At 41.9% G+C, this 15692-nt stretch overlaps 1 protein-coding gene and 1 pseudogene across 3 annotated transcripts in view; both read left to right on the top strand.

The window, feature by feature from the left end:
• Positions 1-15692, top strand: part of LOC145406673 (uncharacterized) — a 55291-nt gene that overhangs the window by 20191 nt on the left and 19408 nt on the right. For all 3 annotated transcript variants that reach the window (XM_080277767.1, XM_080277766.1, XM_080277768.1), the window contains exon 4: positions 10627-10766. In XM_080277767.1, coding sequence (XP_080133893.1) covers positions 10627-10766 — 140 coding nt within the window. The remainder of the gene's footprint in view (positions 1-10626; positions 10767-15692) is intronic.
• LOC145406943 (5S ribosomal RNA) lies at positions 14111-14229 on the top strand (annotated as a pseudogene).

A 15692-nucleotide genomic window follows, 5' to 3' on the forward strand; every position in this document is an offset into this window, starting at 1 on the left:
CTGTTTCTTATCACTGCTTTCAAGGAACCAGCAACCTTTCTTCCCTGCTGTACCCTTTCAAGCACTTCACCCTCCAAACCTCCATCCTTACTCATCACACTACCCAAGTACTTAAATGTACTCACATTTTCCAATTCCTCACCATCCAACCTCGCAGTACATTCACTGACTTCACCTCTCTCAGAGACCATCACTTTACTCTTCCCTACATTCCCCTTTAGATTCCGTTTCTTACACACTCTCCCAAACTCATCCACCAAGCATTCATGAATACTTTCATAAAGTATTTGTATTTGAATTCACAGTATTTCTTTGTACATATTCGTATTCCAGGAAATGTGAAGTATTCATATACAAATTCCAATCTGTTGCATTCACTCCATCTCTGCTGCAAACATCGAGAGGGAGCTACTGGCTGATGCCCTCGGTTGTCCATGCATATATCTGCAGCCAAGAGTTTACAGTGGAAAGTGATCATAAACCTCTTGAGGTGATTCTGCTGAAAATCTAACATCAGTACCTCCAAGACTTCAACGAATGTTCCTACAACTGCAGCATTAATGATGTAAAAATCAAATATAAGTACAGCAAGGTTGTGGTAGTAATAGTAGTAGTTGTTCCTTAGGCAGTCTGGCTGAACAGCCCCGAGTCCCTTAGGAAGGAGCGGTGGCGTCTTCGTCGTGGGTCTACCCCCTAAAGGCTGTTGAAGAGAAGTGGAGGACAGCATGGGGGTCAAACCACCGCAACCCCCCCCGACCCCTCATGGGGCTCGAGTACCTGGGAGTGGCAAGGATGTGGTTTTACCAGGTGGGTTATCTCGACTACCTTCAAGAGTGGACTCTCACATCAATCTAGACATACAATTTAGCTTTGTACAGTAGTGCCAAGAAATCAGTCAGCTCCACGAAGAAACCAGTTAACATTATGCATTATCAAAGCTTACAGACTACTGTACATAGTGACAGGATTGCCAGAGAAAGCGAGTTCTTTAGCTACAATTATCTGGCCATACTACTTATCCAGAGATGAACTGTCAGTTAAGAATGGTCTTAATTGTGAAAGGAGGATGTATTGAAATCTCAAAATCCGTAGAAAAGGTAATATTAGACAAAATTAATGAAATTCATCAGGGTACAATATTAAGATATGCAAATTAAGAGCCAGAGACTGTATTTTGGTTTGGCATTACCGGTAATAGAGATACAGAGAGCACTGTTAAAGGATGCACAGTATGTCAAACATATCAGAAATCACAAGGTATGGAAACATTACTGCAACACGAAATACCTTCTAGACCATAGTAGGAACAGATTTGTTACACTGGAATTCATATGATTATCTCATCACAAGTGACTTCTATTCAAAGTTTCCATTAATCAGAAAAATGCCAATATCATCCATAAGCCAAGCAGTTGTGAGTGCTACAAAGCAGAAACAGTAGACCCCCACTTTACTGTACCCTGTTAGACCAGATATCTATTTAACAAACACTGAGGGCCTGGACAAACCACTGTACATATCGGATACCATCCAGTAGATGGAAAAAACCAAGTGTTCTTACCAAACACTTTTTTGCACTTAACAAATGTTACCTATTACATGAGATATATGACACAGGCCTACAGGATCGCTCTCCCTGTGCAGGGTGACTCAGAACAGTTACCAATGCTGGCAGTGGCTTTTTCCCACCTGATTGGGTTAGTCATATAGAAGTGCAATGACAAGTGTGTGAAATTATGGGCCAAATTAGTGTAAAATGGGTATAGTTTTCATTTGTTGTACTACAACATGCTATTTACTCATTTATTTTCCATTCTGATCTTGAAATCCCACTTCAGAGGGGGACCATGGGACTAACCGAATTATCAGGTTTATCGAATCAGGCTTCCCCCCAATTGATCCAGTATAGAGAGGGTCTTCTGTATTCTCTGAAGAGGGCATACTGGAATAGGTAATCACTGATAGTAGTCATCAGTTTGATTCTGAATGTCTGAAAGTTTGCTTCATCATGGAGTTTTTGTCATGTTACAAGTTCCCCTCACTACCCTCAGTTGAATGGTTTTGTCAAGCGGATGATCCTGGCTGAAAATCACCCTCACCGAAGCAAGAGTTGGTGGCAATGACCTGGCTGTGATGTTGTTGTCACTTCAAATGACTCCAATTGACCTAAGTTACTAAGGTCATCTGAACTACTAAACAAAAGGAAGATGTGAGGCAATCTTCCTGTGTGTATTGTTGGTCAGCGCATGAGAAGGGACGAGTTCTACCAGCAAGTGCTTCAGCAACATAGAACGCAGAAATACTACTACAATCGACATGCTAAAGACTTTCCACCACGAGTGCGAGGTTAACAAGCCAGAATTAGAGACCATAACACCAGACACTGGAATCCACCTACCATCAACAGCCCCTGTGACAAGCCCAGGTCATATGAGGTGGAAACACAACTGCCTCCACACTAAGGCATAACCGGAATCACATTCATGAACAAGATGGTTTTGAGCACAACAGTCGAAAGCAGGAATCGTCTGTTAGTTCATTCGTTTGTGTCATTTATAAAGGCTCCAACATTCTTGCATGTGTCGGGCTTGGTCACCTAATGGCAGCTGTCCATGCTGCTTGACCTCTGGCAGCCTCCTTATTCAGTCTCCTATCCCTGAGGTCACACTCTATAACTTCATCCCAGATCTTTTTTTCGGTCTCTTTCTTGAGCCCTACCCCATGATGTTTACAGTTCTCACCCTCTACATCCAACTGACTCCCCTCACCCTCTCAACATGCCCAATCCATCTCAATCTACCCCACTTGAGCATAACACCAATACATTCAGGTCCCATCCTTCCTGTCAGCTCTTCAATTGCAGTCCTAGCCTCCCCAGGTCTCGCATTTAAGGACGCACTACACATCCATCTAATAACTGTCATTTTTATATGTTTACACCTATGAATATCTTCCTTGACTGCCACATCTAACTACCATACAGCATTACACTCCTAACACATACTGCATACAAAGATCTCTTATCAGGAAGGAAGAGCCCTCACAGTGTTAGGAGAGACATCAGCTCCTTGAATTTCCTCCAACCACTCTTTAGCCACAGAGCTAGCTCCAGCCCCACCACCAGCACTTGTCCCCCAGATAACTCCTCCATACACTCATGAGACTCTCCAGTAAGATCCATCCATTTACATCTGACAATATTTACATGCTCTCCTTGACACACTGCATACACAAAATCAGCGGTATTTCACATCTGACCTATAATATCACTACATTTCATGCACACCCACTTAATTCACTGCACAAGATGGAGTTACTTCTCACTCCCTTGTGACAAGTGCACATGGCCACACTCTTGCTTTGACTCTACCACCATTAGCTTATTACAGTTTCCTAATTTTAAGTTCTGATTTTGAATTTTGGTAAGTTTATATTTTTTGGAAGGTGAAGCTAAAGGCAGGGCAGGTGTGTACAGTTACTTTTTATTACTATACATTTTCTTCCAGTAGTTTTAGACATTTGTTTTGTTATTTCTATTATTTGGCAAGTATTTTTGGTCATTAAAAAAATAATAATAATTTCCTGACGATCCGGCGCCTTGTCTAGGGGCATCATGTCTGTGTCCCCAAAACTCTTGGGTAATAACGGTGCCTGGCTGCCATCAGCTAGTACTCTCGTGGGGGAGGAGTTATACGTATAAAAAAGCTAAGAGATGGCAGAGGGACCATCCAGTTGAATGACAGATAAAATGAAAGGGTGACAGCATTTAATGTGAATGGCATGATCAAAAAAAAGAGATCTGGTTTAATTAAAGAACTGAGAGAGGTAAAATTGGATATATGTGGAGGGAGGCGGTAGGAGGTGATGACCATCATCCACTCACTTGATGTAGTGCTGCCTACTTCCTTAACCTTTATCAAGCTTTTTCTGTGTCAGCCCTCCTCTCTTCCTATATCCCCCATCTTCCCTGTCACGTTTTGTCACTCGTCTTTCCTTTTCTGGTGGCTTTACAATGAGTGATAAGCCAATTGGTTTTCTGCAAGCAAGGAACCATATAACCACCCCATACATGTTCCCTACGTGTCAGCAAGTAGGTTGGTGGAGGGTTAGTGCCCCTCCTTGTAAAACAACCAACTCAAAAACAAATGGCCAAGCCTTATGGGATTATGGCATCTGGCTATAAACAAACAGATAGATAGATAGAATGTCTATCTATCTAGCCATATGCCATAATCCTGTAAGGGGTGGCCCTTTGTCTCTTGAGTTAGTTTTACAAAGAGGGGCACTAACTCTCTGCCAGCTCACTTGCCGACTTGTAGGGAACATGTATAGGATGATCATATGATTACCACCCAGGGTTGCAAATGGTTTCCTGGCTTACAGGAAACCATTAAGCTTGTTAGTCAATGTAAAGCCACCTGAAAAGGAAAGATGAGTAATAAAAAGTGACAGGAAAGATGGGAGAAATAGGAAGGGAGGAGGGCAGACACAGGAAAAAGAATGATAACAATGAAGGAGGAAGTAGGCACCACTACATCAAGTGAGTGGATGACAGTCACCACCACCTACCATAGGACTGAGTGCAATGAATTTATTAGGTAGTGGCATGTGGTGTGGTAATGAAGAATCTTATATCTGGATTGGAGAAGGATGGGTGGTATGGCCTAGTTTGAAAAAAGAATATGTGTAGGATGAAAGAAAGGGTTGCTTTGTTTATATCCAAGAGTGAACAAAGAAGTGTGAAAGCATATAAGTGTGTTGATTCAAGTGTGGTGTCTGCAAGATAGGGCTAGATAGGTACACATTTATGTGTAAACTGCCTAGAAACAAAAACGGGCAAGATCGAAGAGAATAGAAAGTTTTGGGAGCAGCTGAATAGATGCTTAATATAAAAGACAGAAGAATACAAAAGTTGTTGCTTTGGGTGGTCGGAATGATTGTGTAGGGGATGTAGAAAACATTGTAGGAGGGTAGGGTGTGGAAGGATGGATTAGAAATGGAGAGCTTTTATTAGAAATGCAAGCAAAGATCAGTGATTTTAGCTAATACTTTTTTTTTAATACAAGTTGATTCAGAGGTATACTTGGCAGAAAAGGGAAGATGAAAAGGAACAGAAAGCGGTTATAGATTACGTAATGGTAGATAAAAGATTAAGAAGGAGAGTTATACATGCAAAGTAGTTATGAGAATTGTTAGCAGGTTCAAAGGGCAGAAGTAGAAATAATTGGAAGTATGAGAGAAATAAGGAACTAGTACTGGAAGAGAACTAGGTTAGAGAACCTGAATAAAAGGGAAGTTGTTGAAAGATTTAGGTTCAAGTTCACAATAACCTAAGACAATATCAGTATGAATCTAAATGAGGAGAAAGAAACATGGGAAATCTGGAAAGTTGTGAAGAAGGGTATGATAGAAGCAGCCGAGGCAGTATGTGGTAAGAAAATTGTGAAAAGAGGTAAGAAAAGGGTACTGCCTGGTTTAACAGTGATATAGGTGTAGGTCTGGGGGAGAAATAGGAGGCATGGAGGAAGATGCTTCAGATAAATGTACCTCGAGAAATAGTGAAGAAGAAGGAAGCAAGAATAGAAGAGACTGAAACACAGAGTAAAACAAATGAGACAAGAAACTTGTGGATGATGCATATGGAAGAAAGATAAATGATCAATACAAGAATGATAGAAAGAAATACTCTGAGACAGTGAAGAAAGCAAGAGGTTGGAAGGTGAAAGGGAGGGTTGGGAGGTAAACTTTGGTGTAAACTTTGGTGTAAGGGCGCTGGAAGATGAGGATGACGTAGTTAAGAGATGGAAAGTGTATTTTAGCTCTCTGGCAATGGTAGATAGAAAGAAGCAGTTTATACTTGTTAGGACATGGATAAGGAGGGGGCAGACTGGTGGAAGAGGAGCCATTTAGCAGAAGGAATGCAGTAGATGCTCGATTTAACAAACACCGATTTTGCAGAACCCTGAGATAACAGAATAATTTTTATCCATTATTTTTTTTGCCCAATTTCATGAAAAATTTCTGTTAAAATAAGTATAATTCTGTTCCAAAAACCACTTAATTACCGGAAGAAGTCCCGTAAATCATGCGCATCATCAAGCCCGTACTGGAAACATTCCCCCGACCAGCGGTGTGCAGTGTTGCCACACATCCCCACTAAGCATGCAGTCTTCACGTGATCCCACAACTGTAAACAACTGCTCCATGTGTGTGTGGCTTTGCCTTAGTGTTATGGCCTTATTTGTCTTTTTTTCAGTGAACCAAAGCTTTTAAGAACCATGCCTAAGGTTCAGGAAAAGAAGGAGACGCTGAGGCTTTCTCTTGGCCAGAACTGGAAATAACTGAGAAGATGGGGCACCATCCCTGATGCTCCCCAGCCTGTCACCGCTGTAGCACCTCGAATGCTGATGGAGGGTGACTCTGACAGTGACTAAACCACACCCAGTCTTGACACAGGTTTGGGAGGGGTCAGTATGGCTACTTGTTTTCAGCTATATTTCTGCAACAAGTGCAGAACCCCTAGTTTTGGAGATAAACCTTACTGTAGTTTACTATCCTTATTTAATACAGTACAGTATTTGGTACACTACTATCCTTACCTTATTCTTTGTGTGTGGATATTTTACTACTAAGTCAGTGTCACTGCTTGCATAACACGTGATCCCATAGTGCGAATCTCGTATAATACGGGAGGTGCCATTTTATGTCCTAAAAATGTCACGACATGGAAAAAAATATATATATATAATGTGGTCAGAGGAAGCTGCTCATTTTTAACAGCACCTGACTACGTGGTGATGATGGACACAACACGGCAGAAGGCCCCAATTTATGTTTCCAAGTCATACAATGCGACCAATGATAGACAGAATGCAGTGCGAGGCATAAAATATGGATGGAAATCACACAACGCGGCAAGTGATAGACAGGTCAGATTGCTTGAGCCTATGACATATTGCTGTCATGTGTCTGCTCGGGGTGTCGTCACGGTCCACTGAGCATTCCCACCCCAGTTGAGCCTACCCTCTCCTCGTGCTCTGGATGCACACGTGCTCTGTGTGATCTTTACTTTTTTTTTTTTTTTTTTTTTTGGCCCCCTGACCCGGCCTGACTATACGGTAGGAAGTGATGAGAGCGGGCCGAGCTGTGCCTGGTTGTGAAGAGGTGCAAGAACAAGATTTGGTGGAGGTAGTCGAGGATAATACCATGCCAGGGATGCCATGCAATGAATTAATGAGTTAGATCAGGAACATCGTGAGGCAGAGGACCAGGAAGATCAGGCAGAGGCACCAACCACTGCACCAATTACGTCAGTGGCTTATCAGTCACATCCTGGCTGGTGCAGAAGTGCTCAAGGAAGCCATCCTGGCATATGAAGTTGATGAGGTACACAAGGCTGAAACTCTGGACACTGTGTTGCATGCAATGCGAGCCTATGAAGACCTCTGGCGGGAGAAAATTCGCCAGCGCCACCAGACTCTCCTCACCTGCTACTTTCCGTGTCGAGAGATTCAAGAGTAACAACAACCAGAAGAAGATGCTATGTCTGATATTTCTCTTGACTGTGAGGGGTTTGCAGGAAGCAGAAGAGTGGCAACAGAGGGATCAGGACGTGCAGGACTCATCTTCTTCCTCAGAAGAAGACTCTATGGAACTGGCACGGCAGGACGACCAGGCTGGGGACCAGTAGAAGTCCTGCCGTGCCTCAGAACCCCACTCCACCTCCCCCAAGCAAGCCCACAACCTCTTCCATTCAAGGTGAGGAATCCTACGTGTTTGTGTGGAATGAAGTCTTTATTAGGTAGATAAATGTCATGGGGGAAAAAAAAAAAAAAAAAAAAAAAAAAAAAAATTGCCCCAAAAGGTGAACTTGGGGCTGGCTTAGGTACCATGAAACCCTGTAACATGTAAACATGTGGCCCTATAATGCGGAAATCTCATAAAGCGGTAGCTTCAGGGTACAACATCCCGCGGTATACAAGCAGTGACTATACTGTATATATCATTTAACTTGTACACAATAATGTATTTAAGTGGGGGGCTCTCATCTTAAATGTCAGGACCAACTTGCCCAGCCCCAGGCTCCTATGCTCCTCATGGGGCAACATAGGATTGGATGATGGATGGATATAAATTGTGGGTTCAGACTGCTGTGTGTAGCACTGAGAGTTAGCGTAGTTTGCTAAGTTTGGGCATGCACTGTCAGCAACTTGGCTTGACTGTTGGCTTCAAGGATTTAGCAGAAAAGAGTTTGAAATACAGGAAAATTTTCCTTTATATTAAGCCTTGCTTATGGAACTCAATTCAGCAGAAAATTAGAGATAACAGACTGGGGGTTAGCTGAATTAGTTCATTAAATCAAGCATCTACTGTACAGCAATTAATAAGCTGAAGTTGCATAAGGCACCAGGAGAGGATAGTATTAGTGGAGAAATGTTTACGTCGGTGGTGATGAGGCTGTCAGTTCCATGCACAAAGTGTGTAGACTGACATGGGAGACAGAAACTTCCAGAAGACTGGAGGAAAGTGATAATAGTTTCATTGCATAAAGAAAAAGGGAGTAAAGAAAAATGTAAAACTCACAGAGAGATTAGTTTATTAATTGAAAGGTGTACAGTAGGATGCTTATAGAGGGGTGTGTAGCATAACAGGATAACACAGGAAAGGAACAGGATGGATTTAGACAGGGTAGGGGATGTGCAAACCAAATATAGTATTTACAGTTATTTATTTTTTTTGTTTATTTATTTATTTTTTTTTGAGAAGTACATTGCAAAGAATAAGAGACTGTATGTTGCATTTATGGACTTGGAGAAGGCTTATGATAGGGTGGACTGGAATGAACTGTGGAGTGTGTTAGGTATATATGGTGTAGTAGGAAGTTTGTTGAGGGCAACAAAATCCTTTTATTAAGATGGTGCTGCATGTGTCAAGGTGGGGAAGAAACTTGGTGATTCTTGTAACATCAATGTAGATGTTAAGACGAGAATGTGTTATATCATCTTGGCAACCAAATTTTGGCTCCTGATGGTTTAGTGGGTAATAAAGGTGCTCCAATCGGATTGAGCCGGTGAAGGTTTATATCCAAGGGGTGGTTGGGGTTTATTGCTCACGCAATGCCACTCAGGGATGAGTGAGGCTGGTCACTGTCATCTTAAATGCCAGGACCAACTTTCCTAGCCCCAGGCTCCAATGCTCCTCATGGGGCAACATAGGATTAGATGATGGATGAATGGATGGATGTGGCTGTAGTAGCGAGAAAGATGAAAATGAGTATAGCAGTTATAGAAGCAAAACTGAAATTAAATGACAGTGAATGGAGATTCGTAATCTGTTCGTATGGTGATGATGCTGTTTTGATGGCAGAAAGTGAGAGTGACCTGCAAAAGGTAGTGAATTACATGGACAAAAATCTGTATAAGAGGAAAAAAATGAAAATGACAAAAAGTAAGATAACGGCATGTGAAGGGAAAAAATATGAGGCAAAAGATTTTAGCAGGCAGTACAGGGTAGAAAGAATAAAGTGAAATGTAGGGTACAGATGGGTGGTGAAATGCTTGTGGAGGTTGATAGCTTTAAGTATCTGGGAGCTGTACTGTGCACATATGGCAAAATGGAGGGTGAAGTTAAAGACATCGCTTTGGGGGAGAGGTGAGCTCGGTTGTATTTTGAAGGGTAGGAGAGTAGGTATGGAGGTTAAGAAAGCCCTGCATGAGTGCCTTACTGCCAACACTCTGGTATGGAAGTGAAACCTTGGCAATGAGTGACAAAAAGCTGCTCTAGTTGCAAGCTGTTGAAATGATCTTTCTTAAGATAACTGCAGGCGTGGGGAGGATTGAGAGTTTAAGAAAAGATATGATTTTTATGGACATTGTGGAATAGAAGAAATGGGTATAGGAGTTAGATGTGACACTGTTGAGCAGATAAACAGGAAGTCACTAAAATGGAGGAGATAAACAGGAAGACACTGAAATGGCATGGAGAATTACAAAGAATGTACACAGATCGGGTGCCAAAGGAAGCGTGTGAAAGTGATGTAAGGACAGTGTTGGTAGAGGTACACCATATGTGGTGTGGAAGAAGAGGGTGGAACAGTACACCGAAGAGTGGGAAGAGGAAGAAGAGTGTTTGAGAGAGTGACAAAGGTGTGTGGGATAAAGCAGCCAGGAGGTGCTTCTGTCATGGCCATCCCCCATCTGGGGGTTCCCAAGGGGAAGGAAGGTGTCAGAGATGATGATGGTGGTGGTGATGATGATCAAGACTAAAGAGGTGTGCTTTAGATCTCCTCATTTTATGTGTACTGAGAATTTTGAGCCAGGATTTGTAAACTTTTCTCTCAGGTTAAAAACACCCATAATTATGACCATATCTGTATTACCTCTGTCAAAAAAAAAAAAACTATGGCTTTAAGCTATGCAGTACAAGAGCATCATTTGTACATTGTTTTTGCTACTACCAGTTAATTATATTCAGCTTTAAAGAGTATTTGAACTGGAGGGAATATGTTCAGAGTTCATTAACATGTACAGTATATGAAAGACCTTTTATAAGCTGAGTAAGGTCATCAGGAGATAGCATGAAGAAAAAAATTCATCATAATAAAGAGGTTAATTGCAACTGTTACAGAAGTTGTTGAAGTCCAAATGGGTGCCCCAAAATGAAGAAGCCACAGAGAGACACGATCATGCTGTTGCCACTCGATGGAAGCGACACATGAAAGGACAGCTGGGTAGTGCCAGACTCATAAACATGGCACTGTTAAGAAAGTAAGATACTTATGAACTCTTTAGTTTATATCATGTTGTTGTTGCTTAACCTGTCTGTCTGGCCAAGCAGACCTGTCAGCCACAGATAACAACTGCATCAATGAAGCTGTCCTACTGGTGCAGTAGAGTACACGCTCTGTGTAGGGACTAGACACCCCATTGTGGCAGACAGCACCTCACCGGGGTCAGACCAGGGTCCATCCCCATAGTGAGATAAAGTGATATACAGCAGACCCTCCAAATTCGCAAAGGGTAAGTTACAGAGATCCCTGTGAATTCGTAATTTTAGAAAATACTGGTCATGGATCCCAAAGGGGCCCTGCAATTGCAACACAGTATGCACACTATATAGTAGCACTTGTTATCATACCCATTATATATTGGAGATGAAAAATTGTACCCTTTTTATTATATTGCACAGTCAACTGCTGTAGTACCTATATTTCACAGTGGAAATCTGGGTAAAAGTAAAATTTACTGGAAGCACACAAAGTTTAGAAAGGTTTATTTACCTCCAGACTTCTCACGTTAGCATGTCCTGCTACACAACTTGCTAAATGCGCTCCTGGCTGTTTGTTAATACTCTTGTACTGTGAAGCCATAACTAAATGGAACATAGCATTCACTCTCATCATTTCATGACTTCTGAATGCCTAGCAAGTACATTTTTAATCTCAACGACCAAGAAGGGTTTCTATACCTTGTGGGGGAAGAGAAACAAATCAATAAATTGAGATATGAATGGAGTGCAAGTACAGATATACTGTATTATTTTTCATAGAGGGAGGTACAGGCACTAAAAATACTTTGTTATTTATCCTTTGTTATTTTAGGGAAGCTCTACATTGAGTGGCAAGCCAAATGATTTCCTGTAAACCAGGAAAGCATTTACAACGCTGGATGGTAACCTTATAACCAGTGACATGTGTTCCGTACATGACAGCAAGTGGGTTGGCGGAGGGTTAGTGCCCCTCCCCGGAAAACAACTAACTAAAAATATGAACAAGAAGCATTGGACCAGGACTGACCAAGAGGTGACGACTAAGGACTGAACAAAGGACATGGTATGGATAGCTACAAGGAATGTAAGGGGTGCAAATGATGAGGTGAAGGAAAGAGAGATTGTCCAGGTGCTTGAGAGTGCAAAAGTGGATGTATGTGGATTAACTGAAACTAAATGGTGAGGTGAAAGTGTGAGAGAATAGGAGTATGGAAGGGGAATATGCACAGGAGTAGGTGAGAATGAGAGGGCAAAGGAAGGAGTGTGTATTGTTGTGAGTAACAGATGGAAGGAGAATATAAGAGTATTGATCAGTTGGCTTAAGGATTGTGTGGGTAAGATCGAAAGTTGGACTACAAATGTGGGTGATTGTGTGCGTGTATGCGCCAACGCAAGATCGTGCAAGCAGAGTGAAAGAAGAGTTCTGGACAAATGTAGAAGTGTACATGGAAAAGTTTGAAAGGAATGAGAGAGTGTTTTTGATTAGAGATATGAATGGAAAAGTAGGGAATGTGAAGGTGGATGAAGTAGTTGAGTGGGGTGTGCCTGCAGAGATGGATGAGAATGACATTTGTGCCGGAAGGGGGTCGGTGATAGCCAATACCCTCTTCAGGCACAAAATGATCCATAGGTATTCATGACGAGTGATGAGAAGGAAACTGAATGAATGGAAGGCAGTGACTGATTATGTGTGTGTGGGTGAAAGGATAAGGTGTGTAATGGATGCAAGAGTATATAGAGGTTGGGGGAGTGGACTTCCTGACCACCACAATCAGAGTCCAAATGAAATGGAGAAATAGAAGAACGGAAGGACAGGAGGAAGTAGTTCATACAAGGAGGGTGGATAGGTTACAAGAGGATGGAAAAAGACAGAATATAAGAAGGAAGTGGAGGAGCAATTAAGTAAATATGGATTGGAGCAGATGGGGGACATGGAAGGTGTGTGCAAGATATTAACAGAAGAAATCTGTGCGGCACGTAAGGTGGTGTGTGGGGTGAAGAGAAGACGAAAAGGGGTACAGGGAACAGCATGGTGGAATGAAGAGGTGAGAGAGGCTGTGGCACAAAAGAAGAAAGCATATAGTGAGTGGATGAGAAACGGGAGCGTGGAAGAAGTTGAGAAACTGAAGAGTTATATGCAGGGAGGAAGAGAGAGGTGAAACGATTAGTAAGAGAGGCTATGAAGAGAGTGGATGAGGAATTTGGAAGGAACTTGAATGTAAAGTGGAGGGAATGTAAGAAAATGTTCTGGAAGGAGGTAAAGAGAGTTAGACGTGGGGCCAAAGAAGTTTGTTGGGGAGTGAAAGATAAAAATGGTAGATTACTAGTGGAGAAGGGAGAAAAAGTGAGCAGATGGAGAGAACATTTTAAGGAATTGTTGAACATAGAAAATGAAAGTAATGCAAGTATAACTGGCTGGGGAATGGCTGGGAGAAGGAGGGATGTGAGAAGAGGGGAAAAAATCAGTAGGATGGAAGTCATGGAAGCAATCAAGAAAGTTATAATGGGAAAAGCCCCAGGAATTGATGGAGTGTGTGGTGAAATGCTGAAGCATGGGGGAAAGATAGTAGTAGAATGGATGTGGAAGGTGTGCAGATTGGCCTGGGAGGAAGGTAGAGTCCCAGAGGATTGGAAGTCAGGTATAATTATTCCCCTGTACAATGGAAAAGGGGAAAGAGAAGTGTGTGGTAATCATAGAAGCGATTGTCTTAGTGTAAAAGGAAAAGTATATGGTAGGATACTTATTGACAGAGTTAGGGAAATAACAGAGGAATTAGCTGGAGAAGAACAGGGAGGTTTTAGGAAGGGAAGAGGCCACTAGATCAGATATTCATTCTTAGATCTTTAGTGGAAAAGTTTCTAGAGGAGAAAGAAGTTGTATGCGGCCTTTATGGATTTGGAGAAGGCATATGACAGTGTGGATAGACAAGGATTGTGGAATATATTAAGAGTATAAGGAGTAGATGGGAAGTTGTTGAAGGCCGTGAAGAGTATGTATGAGGGTGCTAAGGCTGCAGTGCATGTGGATAATGAACTGAGTGAATTTTTCTATTTGAAAGTTGGATTGAAACAAAGATGTGTCAGGTCTCCATGGTTGTTCAGTCCATCGATGGATGGGGTTATAAAAGGGGTACAAGGTAGGGCAGTGGATGTTGGAGTGGCCCTAATGAGAGAGGGCAGTGTTTGGAAATGCCCTGTACTGTTGTTTGCAGATGATACTTTGTTGTTAAGTGAAGACGAAGGCGAGCTGCAAGGCTTGGTGAATGGGTTTGGGAGTGTGTGTAAGAAACAGAATCTAAAGGTGAATGTATGGAAGAGTAAAGTCATGGTCTTTGAGAGGAGTGATGTCAGTGAATGTACGCTGAGTACACCGCTTCCCGTTCGATCAGCGAAGTTAAGCAACGTTGGGTCTGGTTAGTACTTGGATGGGTGACCGCCTGGGAACACCAGATGCTGTTGGCATAACGTTCTCCCTACGTGTCAAGTGGGGTTGGTGGAGGATTAGTGCCCCTCCCTGTAAAACAATTAACTCTAAGCCCTTGGTCACCCCGTTTGGGATACATGGCGTCTGGCAATGAATGAATGAATGAATATGTTTAAGTACTTGAGTAGTGTGATGAGTAAGGATGGAAATTTAGAGGGTGAGGTGCCTGAAAGGGTACAACAAGGAAGAACGGTTGCTGGTTCCTTGAAAGCAGTGATAAGAAACAGGGAGGTGAGCATGGAAATGAAATAGTTACTACATGACAGTATTGTAATACCAGCTCTAACGTATGGAAGTGAAGTTTGGACCTTGTTGGAGGGACAGAAGTCAAGAGTGAGAGCAGTGGAAATGAGTTGTTTGAGAGGATCATGTGGAGTCATATGGAAAGACAAACTGACAAATTGTACTAGTCTTACAGTAGACTTGTTAATTTTGCAATCCCCGATTTATTTTTCAGATTATGAAATTATGAAAGTTATCGCATTATCGCATGCATGCTATCGCTTATCGCAAAGTGTGCCAATTATCGCATGTCTGGCAACAATGCAGCTGAGCAGTCCCGCTATTCTCTCTGAGGTTGAGAAAAAACGGCAGTGACTGCGTTTGCTGGGACGACTGAGTTAAAATCCTCACACCTCGCCCCAGACTGAATGTCGTATCATTGGATTTTTGAGATCATACATCGAAAATAGTTCCTAATTTACCCAGTTCGTATCATCGGTTTTTTGTATATCGAATGGTTGTATAACGGGACCTACCTGTATTGTTACCATTTCCCATATTACAGGACAGATAGACAGATAATGAATATTAAAGAACCAAGTTTTTCATCTTGTTATAGTTCTTCTATGATAAATACATTTTGTGTACCATTTCTAGTAGCATCTAGGATCACCACAAGAACAAGAAAAATGGCAAATTCTAACAAATTATAACCAGGATATGCAGAATGAAATGTTGCAACAAAGCAAAACTAGACTAAAGAAGAGTAGCAAATGACTAAAACTATTTGCACTCCATACAGTATGTGGCAGTTGGGCAGTAAACAAAGTCAAGAGTAACATTAAAGTGATGTCTTAAACTTTGTGCTACCAATATTTCATGAAGATTAATCACATTTAAAATTTCTTTATAATTGGCCGATTAATCGGTATTGCCCAGTTACTGACTACCGATTAATCAGTAATCGGCAGAATTGCTTATCAGTTCAACCCTACACAGCGAACAATCATATAGCGAGGCTGACTGTATTTTTAGAGGCTGTTGTTTCAATCCCATTTTCTCCCTTTTTAATCAAAACAGCTACAGTATATAATGTTCTTATTAATGCATGGTATTTCTGTAATGGAGATTTTGGTGCAAGATAAACTGTATGCAAATACTTCTGCATGACTGAGGCTGGGAGCAGCCTGAGCAGGACTGCGGTCACAAAAAGAAAGGG

Source organism: Coenobita brevimanus, chromosome 71, assembly GCF_032717465.1.
Source record: "Coenobita brevimanus isolate Jiangsu-jjx chromosome 71, ASM3271746v2, whole genome shotgun sequence".
In the NCBI taxonomy this organism is placed as follows: domain Eukaryota; kingdom Metazoa; phylum Arthropoda; class Malacostraca; order Decapoda; family Coenobitidae; genus Coenobita; species Coenobita brevimanus.